Below are 15,862 nucleotides of genomic sequence, written 5' to 3' on the forward strand. Positions count from 1 at the left end.
TATCCCCTAGAACATAATTTATTGAAAGGCTCTGAAGATGAGTGCTATAAGTACATTAACTTCTGGAAGTACCCCATGCCATTGTTTCAACAACACTTAAACTGAACATGGAGAAAGACAAGAGTCACATTTACTTTTTCTACCTAATACATTTCAAAAGACTTCTGTATCACTTAACTCAAACAGCACTAGTTGATGTCCAGGACGTAGGTCTTATTTAGAAAAGGAAAAAAAAATAAAGCACTTGCCTTACAAATAGAATTATGTGAAAGCCTCTTAGAATGTATAGCAAGTAGCAAAACCATACACTAACGCAGCCCAAAGGGTCGCTTCTTGATGTCTAAGCATACTTCCACTATGGATGCATCTGCTTACTTCTCTCTACCTCCTCTCCCAGGCACCAACTTTGATGTTACCAGTGAATCTGGAGTGTCTGAATTTGTTTGCTTTACTAGTCACTCCAATACTACAACAGCACCATCTTAAAAATCTTATGAGCCCTTACTACTACCTGGTTGTCCCAAACCTCCCTCTCTTCTACATTTTCAGATGCTGTATTGCTCTGTTTCAATATTGAAATACTGATCCCTTCAGGAGCCTCTCAAATGATTATGACATTCTTGTGTGTCAGTGAATCACATTACACCAGGGAGGATCATTATGCTGGTGAACAGAAGGCAACAGCAGCATTCATTGCAAGATATAAAGAATACTCAAATACTGACTAAAACCAAAACTTTCCCATAAAAATATTTACTGACATTTAAACGGAAAGCTACTAAGTCTTCTCGGAGGATAAAGACCTTTTCTGCACAAACTCATCCAACATCTAAGCATTGCTGTTAATGACCTTTTAGTTAGACTTTATATGGACATTAGAGGAGAAAGAAAGGAAAAAAAAAAGAGATAATCTTCCTCTATTTAATTATTCCTACAGTTAGGAGTTGTAAACACCTGAAACAAGCTGGAGTTGTTTATGTGCAGTATAAGCCACTGACTAGTTACAATCTTCTAAGTCTCAAGCAATGAAAAATATGCATTTATCTGTTAGAAGTTACTAAAATTTATACCCTTTTCCAAATCTTGACATATAACATCTTAATTGGCAAGACATCACCTTAAAAATTGTTTAATTCAGCAGCAGCATTTAAAGAGTCTTCAGTCATGTCACATTTATTATAGAAAGCGTATATTTCTGTTTAGAATTAACTTGCCCAGCTTAAGATTTAACTTAATTCACGCGCACACCTTTCATATAGCAAAGGTCTGCTAAGTGCATTTTTCTCAGTAGGGCCTGACTTCCCCCAATCTACGTTTTAAAAACGTTCAGGCTCTTGAGCAAGCTCAACACCCTAACACCAGTCAATCGGACCCAGCAAAGCCCTGTAGCATCAAAATGGTGGCTCAGAATGCCCCAGCCGATGTCACTAAGCAGTGCCTCCAGCCAGAGCTGCAGGGGCTCCCAGCCAGCAGCCCTCCACAGGTCTTGGCACCCCAAAGCCCATACTTCTCATCCCCAGCCACTGTGCCCTCTCAGATTTTTCTGTATTTAGGCGGGGAAGCAGCCTCCCCAAATACAGCAGTATAGCCCTTCGCTATTAAATACATGGCACAGCTTGCTTGAACCCCGGTTGCAGAAGTGCTCACCACCACCAGTTTCAATGGTGTCAAAGCTGCATCAAAGCCCTCTCATGCTCCCCAAAATCCCAGTCAATCTGGCACAAGGGTACATAAAACAAGAGCCACAAACAAGAAGCCAGGAGCATGAGAGAGAATTTCTCACCTTTGTGGTTGACTAGCTTAAAGACTGGAGGAAGGGCAGAAAATCAGTTTAGGTGGCCCAACAGTCAAAGGGCAAAGAAGCAATATTTACTTTTTAAGACCATTTTATAGAAACAGAAAGGGTACTGGAGCACAAAAGCTAGCCATAACATGCACCTAAACACACCTACGCATTCTACAGATATCATTCCAGATGATGTGTTTTTACTCATTTTTGCCAGTACAGCTACTAGAAGGCTTCAGTTACGAACCAGGGCCTCCCAGAGGTAAGTATTGTCTATATATTAAAGTGGTAAACAGCTGTCTCACTTGCATAATATGTATTCAAACTCTGGTTTTCTACATATTGTTCCCTCATATGTTTACAAGTGTGCCAAGCACAAACAGTTCTCCAACTCTAACCCAGCTCTAGTCAACATACACAAGTCCTTAGCACACCACCCCCAACAATTTCTCCCAATTCATACTGGGCACTTTCTGCAGACTGAGATTCAATACATAATCAGTTTGGTTTCTTTATTATATTAATTTGAGCAAAAGTAACTTCTAAAGAATGCATGTTCCATCATTACCTCCAAATACTATGCTAGCAGCTTGTGAACAGCAAATAATAGCCCCTATTGTTAACATTATCTGGTACCAAAACAACCCTACAATACATCACTTTCCATCCAGACGATAATATGTTTTGTTTCCCTTTGAGTCTGATCCAGTGGTTTGAGAGCATGTTCAACCCTTAAGAAGTTAATCCAAACAAAAGCTATGTAAATATATCTATTGAAACTTCATAACTGTAGGGTCTGTTCTTTCCAGCTCAAGTCTGGTCATTTCTTACTTTCTTAAACAGCCAGGATCAAGTTGTAGCTATTTCAATGCAAGTTTGATCTTCCCATCTCTTACTGAAAACTGCTACGTTTTGAACTTGTAAAAAGCAAGCATTCAAAAAGGCTTATTGCCAGATTTTTCTATCATGTTTTCCCCTGCAAATAATCTTTGAGAGAAACTGAACGCCTGCTTTAATTCCTATTAACCAGGAGGGGTTACTGACTTACTAGCGGTTCAACAACTACCACTGTTGTATTACTTGCTATTGTTCAGAAATGGCTAATTTCCTCTTCTTCCTTCTCCAAAAGCTCCTTCACCTCCCAGTGTATGTGAGAAACTGACAAGTGAACAGGACCAGATGTTCAGCTGGCCAAGTTCACCTTCTGCTTGGTTTAAGAAGTTTTATATAAGCACTTGAATGCTCAATGATACACTGTGAGCATAGAGGTGACATAACTCATTGGAGTCCTCCAGAAAAAAAGTGGCTTTGGAAATACAGGTGAGCACAAGCACTGGCAATCATCCAAAAGCTCCTCCAGCCTCATTTGCTGTCTCATTCTTTGAAATACATATTCATTTCCCCAAAAAACCCAGTATTTAGATAAAGGAAACAAATAATTTGTCTTGATTACAAGACACCATAATATTTGCTTTAAGCTTCCTGTGGTGGAATTACAGCACAGCCACGTACAACACTTCGAGGAAGACACGACAGGCTTTTCTGCAGAAATATTTTGTTAAAACTGATAGTACTTTGACAAGTACTCGGGATGGGAAAAGACATGCCAGAAAGTAAAAATGTAACAAAGCTAGCTTTACAAAATTTGGGAGGGGAGGGGGAGGAGAAAGGCGAGCTAACCGGAAAAGAATTAGTTACTGGTGAATGAACAGCCTTTCAGCTTCCACATAACATTTCCCTCAGTTTCCATTAAAGTACTCACTTCATTATAAATTAGCCACTAAACTAGAAAGTAAGAACTTGTAAATCATCTATTTTTCCACATATATGCAATAGTGCCACAAAGTTATCCTGGTGGAGAAAAAAAACCCCATCAGCCAAACAAGAAAAAACAGCAATAAGATAGTTCATTGCATACATCCACAGGGACACTATTTTAAGCAATTTTTTGTTTGTTTGTTATCATTGTATAACTTCAAGGGAACCAATTTAGCCATTCCATATGGCCCTGGCAAATAGTCTGCAATGACAAATACAAATGTCTACCTTGTACTTGAATTGTTTTGATATACAAGATATTTATATTGCAATGCTGACATTTCTGGCTGTGTGAACATTTCTTAGTAATCTTCCTTTACATAAGCATTTACACTGGAGTCACCTCTAGCATTGCTAAGAGAAAGTATGACACTAAGCCTTACTTTGAGAAAAATATTCCTAAATGGGATCGCCAGCTGCAGGGAACCAATGATAAACAGACTGTCCTCAGAAGTGCTGCAACAGAAAGATGACATTTTGAGTGTTGATGGACTCTAAGTAGATCATACCATATGTAAACTTTTAAATCCCAATTTCGGAACTGAATTACTAGTTGTTCCTGCCCCTCCAAAAGCACCAACAACCAAACCTACACTCTCCCCCGCACAAACAAGGGAAGCTTGCTTACTGCTACTGCAGAAGATTCACATGCATGCCACTGTCCATCTTTAGTGAAGAAATATCACTATTATTTACTCATGTGAAATTATGAGAAAAATGGATTTTTTTTAATATCAGTTGTACAAGAAGGTTCTCCCATACTTAAGAAGAAGGCTTCCCTTTCGTGACCAGCAGAGAAGAAGCTAAAGCACTTGGGGTACCCTTTGAGGAAGAGTAAAAGCCTTTGCTAACATTTTTAGCTTGCTTCTTTAAAAACAGCTCTGCACACCCCCCCCAACTCATTCTGGCCGTCATCTCAACGCATCTGGAGGAAAAGAAGGTTATCAGAAGTAGTCAACATGGATTCACCAAGGGGAAGTCATGTCTGACCAATCTGATAGCCTTCTACGATGGCATGACTGGATGGCTAGATGAGGGGAGGATGTGGATGTTGTCTACCTTGACCTCAGCAAGGCTTTCGACACCGTCTCCCACATCACCCTCATAGGCAAGCTTGGGATGTGTGGGTTAGAAGTATGGACAGTGGGGTGGATTGAAAACTGGCTGATCGACAGAGCTCAGAGGGTTGTGATTAGTGGCACAGAGTCTAGTTGGAGGTGTGTAACCAGTGGTGTTCCCCAGGGGTCAGTACTGGGTCCAGTCCTGTTCAATATATTCATCAATGACCTGGATGAAGGAATAGAGTGTGCCCTCAGCAAGTTTGCTGATGACACAAAACTGGGAGGAGTGGCAGACACACCGGAAGGCTGCGCTGCCATTCAGCGTGACCTGGACAGGCTGGAGAGTTGGGCAGAGAGGAACCTTATGAAATTCAACAAAGGCAAGGGTAGGGTACTGCCCCTGGGGAGGAATAACCCCATGCATCAGTACAGGTTAGGGGCTGACCTGCTGGAGAGCAGCTCTGTGGAAAGGGACTTGGGAGTCTGATGGACAACAGAATAACCATGAGCCAGCAATGTGCCCTTGTGGCCAAGAAGGCCAATGGCATCCTGGGGTGCATCAAGAACAGTATGGCAAGCAGGTCAAGGGAGGTTATCCTCTGCCTCTACTCTGCCCTGGTGAGGCCGCCTCTGGAGTACTGTGTCCAGTTCTGGGCTCCCCGGTTCAAGAAGGACAGGGAACTGCTGGAGAGGGTACAGCAAAGGGCTATGAAGATGATTAGGGGACTGGAACATCTTTCTTATGAGGAAAGGCTGAGGGACTTGGGTGTTTTTAGTCTGGAGAAGAGAAGACTGAGGGAGGATCTTATCAATGCTTCTAAATACTTAAGGGCTGAGTGCCAGGAGGATGGGGCCAGTCCTTTTTCAGTGGTGCCCAGGGACAGGACAAGAGGTAATGGGCACAAACTTGGTCATAGGAAGTTCCATCTAAACATGAGGAGGAACTTCTTTCCTTTGAGGGTGGTAGAGCACTGGAACAAGCTGCCCAGAGAGGTTGTGGAGTCTCCTTCTCTGGAGATATTCAAAACTCGCCTGGACATGTTCCTGTGCAATCTGCTCTAGGTGAACCTGCTCTGGTGGGGGGGTTGGACTAGATGATCTCCAGAGGTCCCTTCCAACCCCTATCATTCTGTGATTCTATGAAAGATGATCCCACGTATTTTGTTAAGTCAGTCAGCTAAAGAGAAAAGGTGAAGTTGAAGTTCAACTGCTTGTGAGTTCTTACCTAATCATTTGTGATGTCATTAGCCAGTGTCTGCAGCAGAACCTGGCAGTTACCGTGTTGCTCCTGAAATGGTCTGCAGTAGGAAATACAGGTATATTTTTTGTGGTTGTTTCCTGTATTATCTTTGTGTAATTCAGTTAAATAGCCAATGAGAAGACCTCATCCAGGCTCAATTAGATCTGCTAATCACAGTGGTAGTTTTAACTCTCATTATTAATGCCAGATGCCCTATGGTATTCACAATTACCAGAAATACATGTCCTATGACATGAACAAGGAATTGTTGCAATGTTAAAGCTGAGAAAACGGGACCTCAGAGGCCAAGCGAGAGCAAAAGCAAGTCCTCCACTTGCATACATCCCCCTTAAACAGAAGAAAACAAGAGGAATTGCAATTGTCTTGATGTGACATTTCCAGGTACGTTTCCTGCCTCCTGTACGCAGTGAGGGAAGACACTCATCCTAACTTTTTCTTTTGCACATGCAACATCAGGCTATGGGGCCAGTAACCTGAACTAAGTATACTGCAGGGCCAGCCAGGGACCAGCTCTCTCTGCCTCCTCTCTGCTGGAGAGAAAGAGAGAGAGATGAGAGAGACAAAGCCCTTACCACAGAACAGCATTACTTCTGGCTGAGGCCTCTCAGAAATAGAGAGCCCCGTCCAAGTAGCATGCCTAGTTTAAGGGAAATAGCAAAACTTGCTCAAATGCAGCAAAGGCCATGATTTCTAAGAGACATGCCAATAACTCACAGCCAAAGTTTCTTCTGAGCCCTGAGGATCTAACCAAGAGGGTGAATTGTGAAGGTTATAACATAAGCTAGAGAGAGCAGCATGTCTCCCTTTTAAAGACAAGAAGCTCTTCCAACCAAGTCCTCAATTTTTACCTGTTCTAGAAGCATTTGGGTAACTTGTGCAGCGTCACCACAGTCATAAAAGAAAAAAGTTAGGCTGAACATTAGAAACAAGCATTGCTTTTCTGTAGTTAATTTTCATTTGTTTGTTTATATTTAAGAAGCTTACTGTCATCTCACAGCCTATGTTATGGTGTCTAAGAGTCTGTGCAGGTTTGTAGACCACCCTGCAGTCTATAGCAAAGAAATACTGCTTCTCAACTAAAACAGCAAGAGAAGGAACCTTCCTTTGATGCCTCTTCCCCCCATTCCCTCTCCAAAAAAAAATAAGTAGTCTGGTTTATAGTATTATGTTGTACAGCTATTACTAGAGAAGTATGCAGTCTTACAAATTTAAGAAACCCCATCTCACTTGAATATGGACTCAGATTTAGAAATCAGAGTAAGTCCCTACCAAGTTAATCCAGCAGACAAAGAGGGTTCAACAGAAGACTGGGGGTTGACAATATTCTCAATTTTGAGTACACCAGTTGTACATCACATGTAATCAGAGAGCATAGTTTAAAGACTTCCACTGTCAATTCCTACAGCAAATGCAGTCACGCTTTATGATTTCTTGTTGGGAGCGGGGGGGGGGGGGGTGGGGGGTGGGGTGGGGTGGGGGGGTGGGGGTGGAGACGAGACACAGAGGTGCTAGACCCCAAAAGCCTTTTGTATCTGGTTGAAAGATTCCCGAGCACTAAGGAGTGTTTGTTTTAAAGCCAAAAACAAACAAACAAAACCTCACCTTATTTATTGCTCAAACTACCCTAGTGAGCTCTATCAAATGTTTATGTAAGACTACTATTTATTGCCTCTGCATTGTCCTCATACAGACACATTGTACTCAGCATCACCAGCCTAAGTTTAATTTCTAATGTACACTAATGCATGAAAAAAATCACACCTAGAAGCTTCACAAAAAGGCCAGTTCACCAGTATGTACTATCTCCTCCAGAGTAGCCATGATGATTAGTAACAATCATTTCTCTATATTTTCTAACTGTCTTGCCAACAGAGCTCACAAATCTTACTCTGTGGCATCTTTTAAAACTTTCCAGCTAACATCAGATTCAGGAGCTCATGCTGACAGAGAATATGATTGAAGACCTCCAACTCCCTTACTTTCCCTCAAATTTAAGGTGAAAAAGAAGATTTACCTCAGAGAAACCACTATTTCTGTGGGTCATTAATATTTCTTAGTAGGTTCTCACTGAAAAGCAATCCAAACCTCATCTATCTCAGCACTGTTTTTGGCTATGCTGATGTCCTTTGACCAACTTATACAGCTCTTAATTTCTGCAGCTGAACTACCAAGCAAGTTCTCTAGACCTACTTCACAATATAACGTTCACACACTTCAGGTATCAATCACTACCTTCCTTTCCTCCTTAGTTTCTGCCCATTCCCCACTATCTCTATGGCACATTGCACCCCAGTCCCACATAAGAGACCACTCAGCCCTTATGTCTGACTTGGATGCCAGTATTACTCGGTCTTACTGGTAATGTGAACATACTCCAGCCACAGAAGCAGCAGCAGACTCCTGATTGCCTGGATTTCTGCCTGGATTTCCTCCGGCTCACACAAACAAACAGCATTTGCACACCCACCTACAGTCACTTTCTTCACGTGACAACTTCTTATCAGGACCTTGCTAGTAAACTTTCTCCCCACCTGATGTTTCTTGGGAATTGGGACAGGAAGAGGGAAAAAAAATGCAAGTCTGACAACAATGTACGCACCAGACTTTGATCCACTGTACTGCTTCCAAACCACCCTCTATCATTTCCTCACTGGTCAAAGCCAGAACTGCCAACAGACACAACTAACCAGAAGGCTGAGCAGCCTGAAGATGCTGAAACCTGTCACCAAAAAAAACCACAGCAGCCTCATCTGCTCAGATATACCCATGCAATTAACAACACATGAGAAAAAAGAATTATTATTATTTACTGTATAAAAGAGAAAGTCTGTGCTAGCTGCCTATCTAACAGCCCAAAATTTCCGTAAGGTCTCTTAGAAGCAAAGAGAGAGGAAAAGAAAAACTGCCACCAAACCAAAGACCTAACAGACACATGTCACTTCAAGTCTGTCCTTGACGGGACTCATCCCTCCTCTGCAAAAGAGGAGTTTCCACACACACAAATTTCTATTAGGTGAGGAAGAATGAAAGGTAAACTACAAAGCATCAGCACCGTGGATGTTCCGCACATACAACAGATTGAGAACACATCCCAAATGGTCACTTCATTGCAAGACTGTGCTACATAATTCTTTTCAAAATGTTATTTCCATGTACAGCCTCTTTCTCTAAAATACCAGCAAGACACAAGAAGCATACAACAGGAGCACAGTAAGACGTGATGTGGAAGTGACAGCCTTATCACACGACTGGCACTGTTAACACTGTATATTAGTTCACTGCTTCTTCACAGGTATGTGGCTCCATGATCTATTTTTTCATATTTCCCTGTGGTTTCTGAGCAGGGCAGCTTTTGCCAACTTATTCTAACATCTCCTCCACCACCACCCCCCCTTTTTTTTTTTAATGAGTTAGACAATAGGACCACAAAAATATTGGAAACATAAGTATGTTCTGGGGCTGCAGCATCTAGTCCTGGCAACAGAAAACATGCTCTTGTCACTTGCTCATTCATCTTGTAAAGGCCATCAGAAAAGCAAACTACGCAGCCTGCATCCTTAAGTTTGCCTCACTGCAGAAAGCCACTGGCTTGCGCTGAAACGGGCCCGGCTTAGAAGAGGTTACATCTGTGTGAAAACAAGAGACACATGGAAATAATCAGCGCGCACTCCCGCGGCTGCAGCGAACGACGCGTTCGCTTTTATTTCGCTGTTGGAGACGCAACTTGGCTCCTCTCGCTCCGGGGGCGAGGGAGGGGAAACGGCGTCCCGCCACGGCTCCCCTCGCCCTGAAGAGGCTCCCCGGGCCGGGCAGCGGGGGCGGGCGCGGCTCGCGGCGGGGCCGGGCAGGGCCCGGGCGGCGGCCGGGGAAGGGGCTGAGCGAGCCGGGCGCCCCCGGGCCGAGCCCTCCCCCGTCAGGACACACACGCTTCGGGGGCACCGCCCCCCCCCCCCCGGCCAGGGAGCCCAGCGCCGTAGCGGTGCGGAGAGCCCAGCGATCGGGGCGCTCCTGGAGGGAGCGGTACGCGATAGTCCCCGTGCCTGCTCCGCGGGGAAGGGACGCGGCCACTTACAGCTCAGGACCCCCAAGTAACCGAGGAGCAGCAGGCGAAGGCTGCGGCTCGCCATCTTCCCAGCAACGGCCGCTCCCCACCGGCGGCAGCGGTTAATAACCGCCGGGCGACGCCGGCGGGGCGTGAGGCGCGGCCGGGGGGGGCGGCCCGGCCCGGCCTCGCCTCGGCCCGGGGCAACGGGGCGGCGCCTGGCGGGCCGGGGGCGCCCGGGGAGGCTGCCGTGAAGCAGGTGCGGCAGCCGGGGCGCAATGCCCGCGCCCGCTGGGCTCTGCCTCCGCGCCGGCGGAGCCTCCGCGCGCCGCTCCCGCCAGCCCTCCGCCGCCGCCCCCCCACAACTTGTAACATGTCCGAGGAGGCGCCCCCCCGCCCCGCGCTGGCTCCGAGCGCAGGGAGCCGCGGTGGCCGCGGGGCTGTGCTCCGCCTGCCCCCGCCCTTCCCCGGGGAGCCGCGGCGGGCAGCAGCTCCGCGCCAGCCCCGGGTGCGTTGCTCCCCTCCTCCCTCCTCGCCATGGGGCCAGCGCGGTGCCCCCGCGCATCCCGGGGCTGTACTGTATTGTGTTCAGCAGCTCTTCCCTCCGAACTACTGAACGATTTTTGAACTGTGAGGTCTTCATAAGCTCAAGGACATTTGTTGCGACAGAGCGGACTTTCATTACGAAAAGCTGAAACTTCTCAAAGAAGACCATAGTCCCTGTTGGTACATTTCCCGCAGTCAAACCCACCCGGGGTGGAAGTGGGAGTAACAAGGTGAAATCACGAAACAAAAATTTCGACGTTGCGGATGAAAAGAAAGCAATGTGATGGTGAGGCGCTGCTTTAAGCAGCCTTTAAACAGAGTCACAGACTTCTTGTGCCTGTACAGCTGGACTGGGCAAAATCCCACCTACCGTAGGGCACATCCGTTAACCAGCAGAAGATGGACTACTCGGTGACCTTCAAAGCCTTTTTTATTAATAGTTTGTACCAGTCTAGGAGATTCTTGATTAAATATACAAGAGGTGTAATGGCCCTTTAAATTTATGTATCAAGAAAAATTACTCATTGTGACAGTTAATAGTGCATCTGAATGGTTTCTAACGACATCTTAAAAATGTATTACGACTGATGTAATACAGTTCTATAACAAGAAAAGTATCATAAGCATTTCTTTGATAATCAGAACAGCAATGTTGGCTATGTTTTGTTAGACTGTAGCAAAATGAGGAATGTCTATTTACAAATAATATCTCTAGCAGCTATTTTAATGGAGACCAAAGAAGTAGAATGCCGTGATGCTCTTCACATCAAAATCTTCTTAGCTTATTTTTCACATGCAAAAATGTATATAGAATACAAGTAATATTTCTGCAAAAAATGTGCATATATATATATGTCCAGTTTATATTACCAGTATAATGGCGACATGCATTTAATAAAATCAAAACTATTTCATAGACAACAGAAAAGTTCTTTATTTTGTGTGGCCCAGCACATCGTAGCTTTAAGCATATACAAAGTTTCATTGATTTCAGTAGGACTGCTTCACTGTTTAAAGCCACAGGTGATAAAAACACCATGTTGATACAAAACTGAAATATATGGGAGGAGCCTGGTGGAAAAGGTATAGAGGTGGGGAATGTTAAGACATGGCAGTACAGAATTAAATTGCGGGATAGCTCATAGAATGACTACTAAAGCTGACGTAATGACAATGAATCAATGAGGGGAATGAAGAGACAAATTGTGAGAAGGTATCCCATTAGATGATGGGATGAAGTTTAGACTAGTACAGTAGTCTTTCCACCACAGTAAACATTCAGTTCTAATTGCCCAAATACATAGACTCACATATAGGGTTTAATTTGGATTTCATTAACATGATTCTTATACCACAGTAAATCCACTTAAATGCATAGGGTTTATATAAGCATGAGGTCAGAGTAAAATTCCTTTTTTTTTTTTTCTGTTCACTGTTTTGTTTCTTTGGCAAGTGAAGCAAATACACAGTGTACAGGGTCGTCTCCCCAGCATTTCTCTGACATTGTCTAGCACAGTTTCACAGTACTTTCACAGTTTCTTTACATTTTGCTCTTTTATTTCAGCAATGACTAGATCATGCTTTCTCTGCTTGCTTTATACAATTGCAGGAAACCCCAGGAACTAAATGAGAGTATTCTGAATGCATTTATAGAATCATTGGAAGACTGGTTGTAACGCATATAGTTCATTTAATGTGTATACATTTTCAGTATGGTCTTTGCTGAACAAAGGTATTCTTAAAAATACTGTAAGGACCTTGTTAGAAGAGTACAAGACTGCTATCCATATTTTTAATCTTTTTAAGTAAGGCGTAGTAAAAATATTTTCATCAAACAGCACATAGAGCCCAACATGGAAGAATTTGTTTGAGATACTCAGTTTAACAGTTATTCTTGGAGAGTTTTCCACAGAGACTCCTTTTTAGAATAATAAAAATAGTCTACAATTAACATCTGCACACAGAATGTCAGTCAAGAATAGCTATCTTATTTTGTAATAACTATTGTAGTCAAGTTCTCTGTGTAGAAAAGCCTTTACGAATTGTGTGGAAGTGCAACATGATTTCAAGACTTTACTGCTTCTTAATGATCTCAATAATTTATAAGCCAAAGGATTACCCTCATTTCATTAGATGATATTTTAGATAAATCTACATTCTTACGTTGCAATGGAATTCTTTCTCCTTTTAATGAAACTTACTATTGCAAATACGGAGTGCTGATGATAATCTGCTCTAACAATACAAGTTTACCACTTTTATTATGGCACCATCACTCTGTTAAAGAGCTTTGTGCAAAAACAGTTTTGAAAAATAAATTGCAAAAATTCTGTGAAACAGTATAAGCCAAAACTCTGACTCTGCATTTTGGGAATATTTGCTTTTTCTTAGCTATAGGATGATAAAAATGAATAGAGAGAAATTAGTCTATATTAAGAAAATGCTCCTTTTGGTGATTTCTCCACTCAAAATAGGTTTTATTTTGCAGGGGGTACAAAACCAAATCACCCTAGATTTATTTTTCTGCACCTTGCATGCTGATTTCTAGAATAACTTTGAGGTATAATAATAAAAAAATCAGTACAACATATTAGAATGGCAAAATGTGGTTACAAAGGTGTTGTGATGTAAATGCTCAAACACATTACAGATAGGTAAGAGAGGAAGATGATTATGATTCCTATTCTCAAAAACATGCGTAGGATGGGGGAAAAGTACTGCACTACAAGATGAGAACTGGCTGTGTAATGAACACTTAGAAGAGTAAGATGTTAATTCCTATGTAATCACTCATCTGTCATGGCTTACACGTACCAAACTAGGAGACATTCATGGGAGAGCTAATGAATGTTCATCCTTGAACTGTTGTTAAAAAAAAAAAAAAAGTTTAATGAAAGGCAATGCTTCCTTAGTATATCCCATTCAGGCATAAACCTGACATATCTCAAGTTTACTCATTGAATTTAAGTAGATTAACTAGTGAAACCCTGGTTTCATGTAAGCAAATACATATTTTTTATTGTGTTGATGAGCAGGTAGTATGGATGTGTGGTGACCTGTGAGTAGCTCACCTCTTGTTTGCAGAGTGAAAGCATCGAAGATTACAGTTCTGCACCACTTTTCCCTTTTCTTCCAGTGCTTTCCTAAGTTCAGTGTTCTTTAAACTTTTTAGTGTCTTAGCTGATCTATAATAGCAGGTAGCTCAGCAAGGTTGCTGATAACTGTGCCTGGTTATGATGAGGGGAGCAGGGGGAAGATTTAAAATCTGGAGCCACTGAGGGCAAACGTAAAAGACATAGGAAAAAAGCTCTCCTCTGCATAAGTATACCTATATCTTCATTTATATGGAGAGTTGGAAGGCTGATTGTTATTGGAATTTACATTGTTTAGGTTTTGATCAAGAAGACATCTTTGAATATTTTTCTGTATTTAAAGGAGAAGAAACAGATTTTTTCGTATTTCTAGAAGAGGAATGTTGCATTTGAGGTGTTCAGAGATGCCATTTGAGACTTGGTGACATAGCCTGTGGGTTAAATCTCTGTACACATCTTTTTTCCAAGCACACCGAATTGTTGTCACATATGTTTGTTCTAGTAAGTGCCGAAGATGGGAGCACATAGCTGTAGAGCGACTGTTCTGGTGTGATTCTGGGCACGGCAATGGGAAAGATGATGGAAATCTATTTTGTAAAACTGCTAAACCAGATTCCACTTAATTAACTAGCTTAATCACCAAAATACGTATTCCATGCTCCGTGTCACAAACCTTGTTTCTGAAACTCATTGATCGATGTGCTATGTATTTTGCATTGTGCCCAGACTACCAGCCAGCAATACATTGAATCTATCAGCTTGAAAGCCTTGCTCTTTAGTGTGAAGAATTATCAGCAGCCATGTGTAAGTGTGTGGAAAGGCTGATATCTACAATTTAAGGGATAATTTCTTTCTTTTGCGATTTTAACTACCACCACACCTAGCTTTTTATAATGTTTCTGGGGTATTGGTGTAACAGCTATCCACTCCTCTAGTCACAGTAGGCCTTGTCTCCTTTCTACTTTTGTGGCATCTTGTTCTTTTGTTTCGCTGCTTCATGTTAATTGCTTTAACGCCTGTCTGGGGAAAAAATGGGATTTAGCTGTGAGATTATCTGCTTGTTTTGTACTTTGAAACTGAAAACTGTGAGCAAGTATAGTTTTGAGAAAAGAAGCAAAACAAAACGTCAGATATTCTTTTTTTTCCACCAAGCTGTTGTTGATGGCTGTTTAAAGACCGAGTATGCCATTGACTACTTGCCTTGCTATGATGAGATGGACTAGAGCACTGTGATGGAACACTGTATCTCTATTAGACTGTTAAAATAGTCCATATATAATGTGTCAGCCAAACTTTAACCAGGAAAGCCACAAAATGTGAGGGTAGAACAAGATAACAATAATGCAAATTACCTGTTCTCAGTAGCTTTTTTCTGCTCAGTGTTGTGAGATGCTAAAAGCCGCTGGACTTCAGCCAAACCCTTCCCAGAGTACTTCTCAGTTGGAAGGCTTTTGTCTTTTGGTATTGAGGGATCAATAGCTGGAGGATTGCAGTGGGCCTGTACATCCCCCACAGGCTGCTGACAGGGTCACGTTTGGCACCTGAGAGTAACTCCCTGCTGGCCCGCGGCTCAGTCCACAGGGTTTGAGCAGACCCAGGGGTTTTTACCCTCTCACAGAAGCCTCAAGTAAATATACTGCAGTAAACAGAGAAATGATATTACAGTTGCAAGCCATCTGTGCCAGCATGAATCAAAAATAGGCTGAACTTTTTAATTAACCCCAAGACTATGCTCATGTTGTTTCTCTTTTCTGCTTTTGTCCAGGGGCTGTAGAGATGCCAGCTGAACTGTGGGTGAAATTTCCAGCAGTTTTGGATGTCTTTTGACTTTTGCTGGGGGGTAAAGCTTTGCACTGTCACTCTGTTGGCTGAGGATTACTAAAAGATAGAGGGTTACAACCATGCTCCTCCTGTAGACTTCAGCATGTTACAAGTCCCAGGTGGCTTTTTATCTGTATTGTGCTTCCAGAGTGACACCAAACAAGTGGAAGGAGGGACCAGGTAGTCTCCCACCATTTTTCTGAAGATTAAGCTGAATAAAAAGTTGAAAGTACTTGTACAAAAGAAGATTTAGAGATTAGAAAGTGGCAATTTAGAACAGAGAGAGAGACATATAATGAAGTGTGCAGTACAAATAGGATTTTACTCCTGTCATTCAAGACTTCCTCAGAGTGACAGAATAGGGTTTGTTGCTGTCTCTCATTCTCAGAACATTTTGAATTTATCTCCTCATAGAATAAAAATGTTCTTTTTATA

General features: G+C 42.7%; 1 protein-coding gene across 1 annotated transcript in view; it reads right to left on the reverse strand.

Moving 5' to 3' along the window:
• The window catches only part of JAM2 (junctional adhesion molecule 2), a 38,045-nt gene extending 27,992 nt beyond the window's left edge, over positions 1-10,053 (reverse strand). The window contains exon 1 of the mRNA XM_059819886.1: positions 9,999-10,053. Coding sequence (XP_059675869.1) covers positions 9,999-10,053 — 55 coding nt within the window. The remainder of the gene's footprint in view (positions 1-9,998) is intronic.
• Between the last annotated feature and the right edge of the window lie 5,809 nt (positions 10,054-15,862).

The sequence above is a fragment of the Gavia stellata genome, chromosome 1 (assembly GCF_030936135.1).
Source record: "Gavia stellata isolate bGavSte3 chromosome 1, bGavSte3.hap2, whole genome shotgun sequence".
In the NCBI taxonomy this organism is placed as follows: Eukaryota; Metazoa; Chordata; class Aves; order Gaviiformes; family Gaviidae; genus Gavia; species Gavia stellata.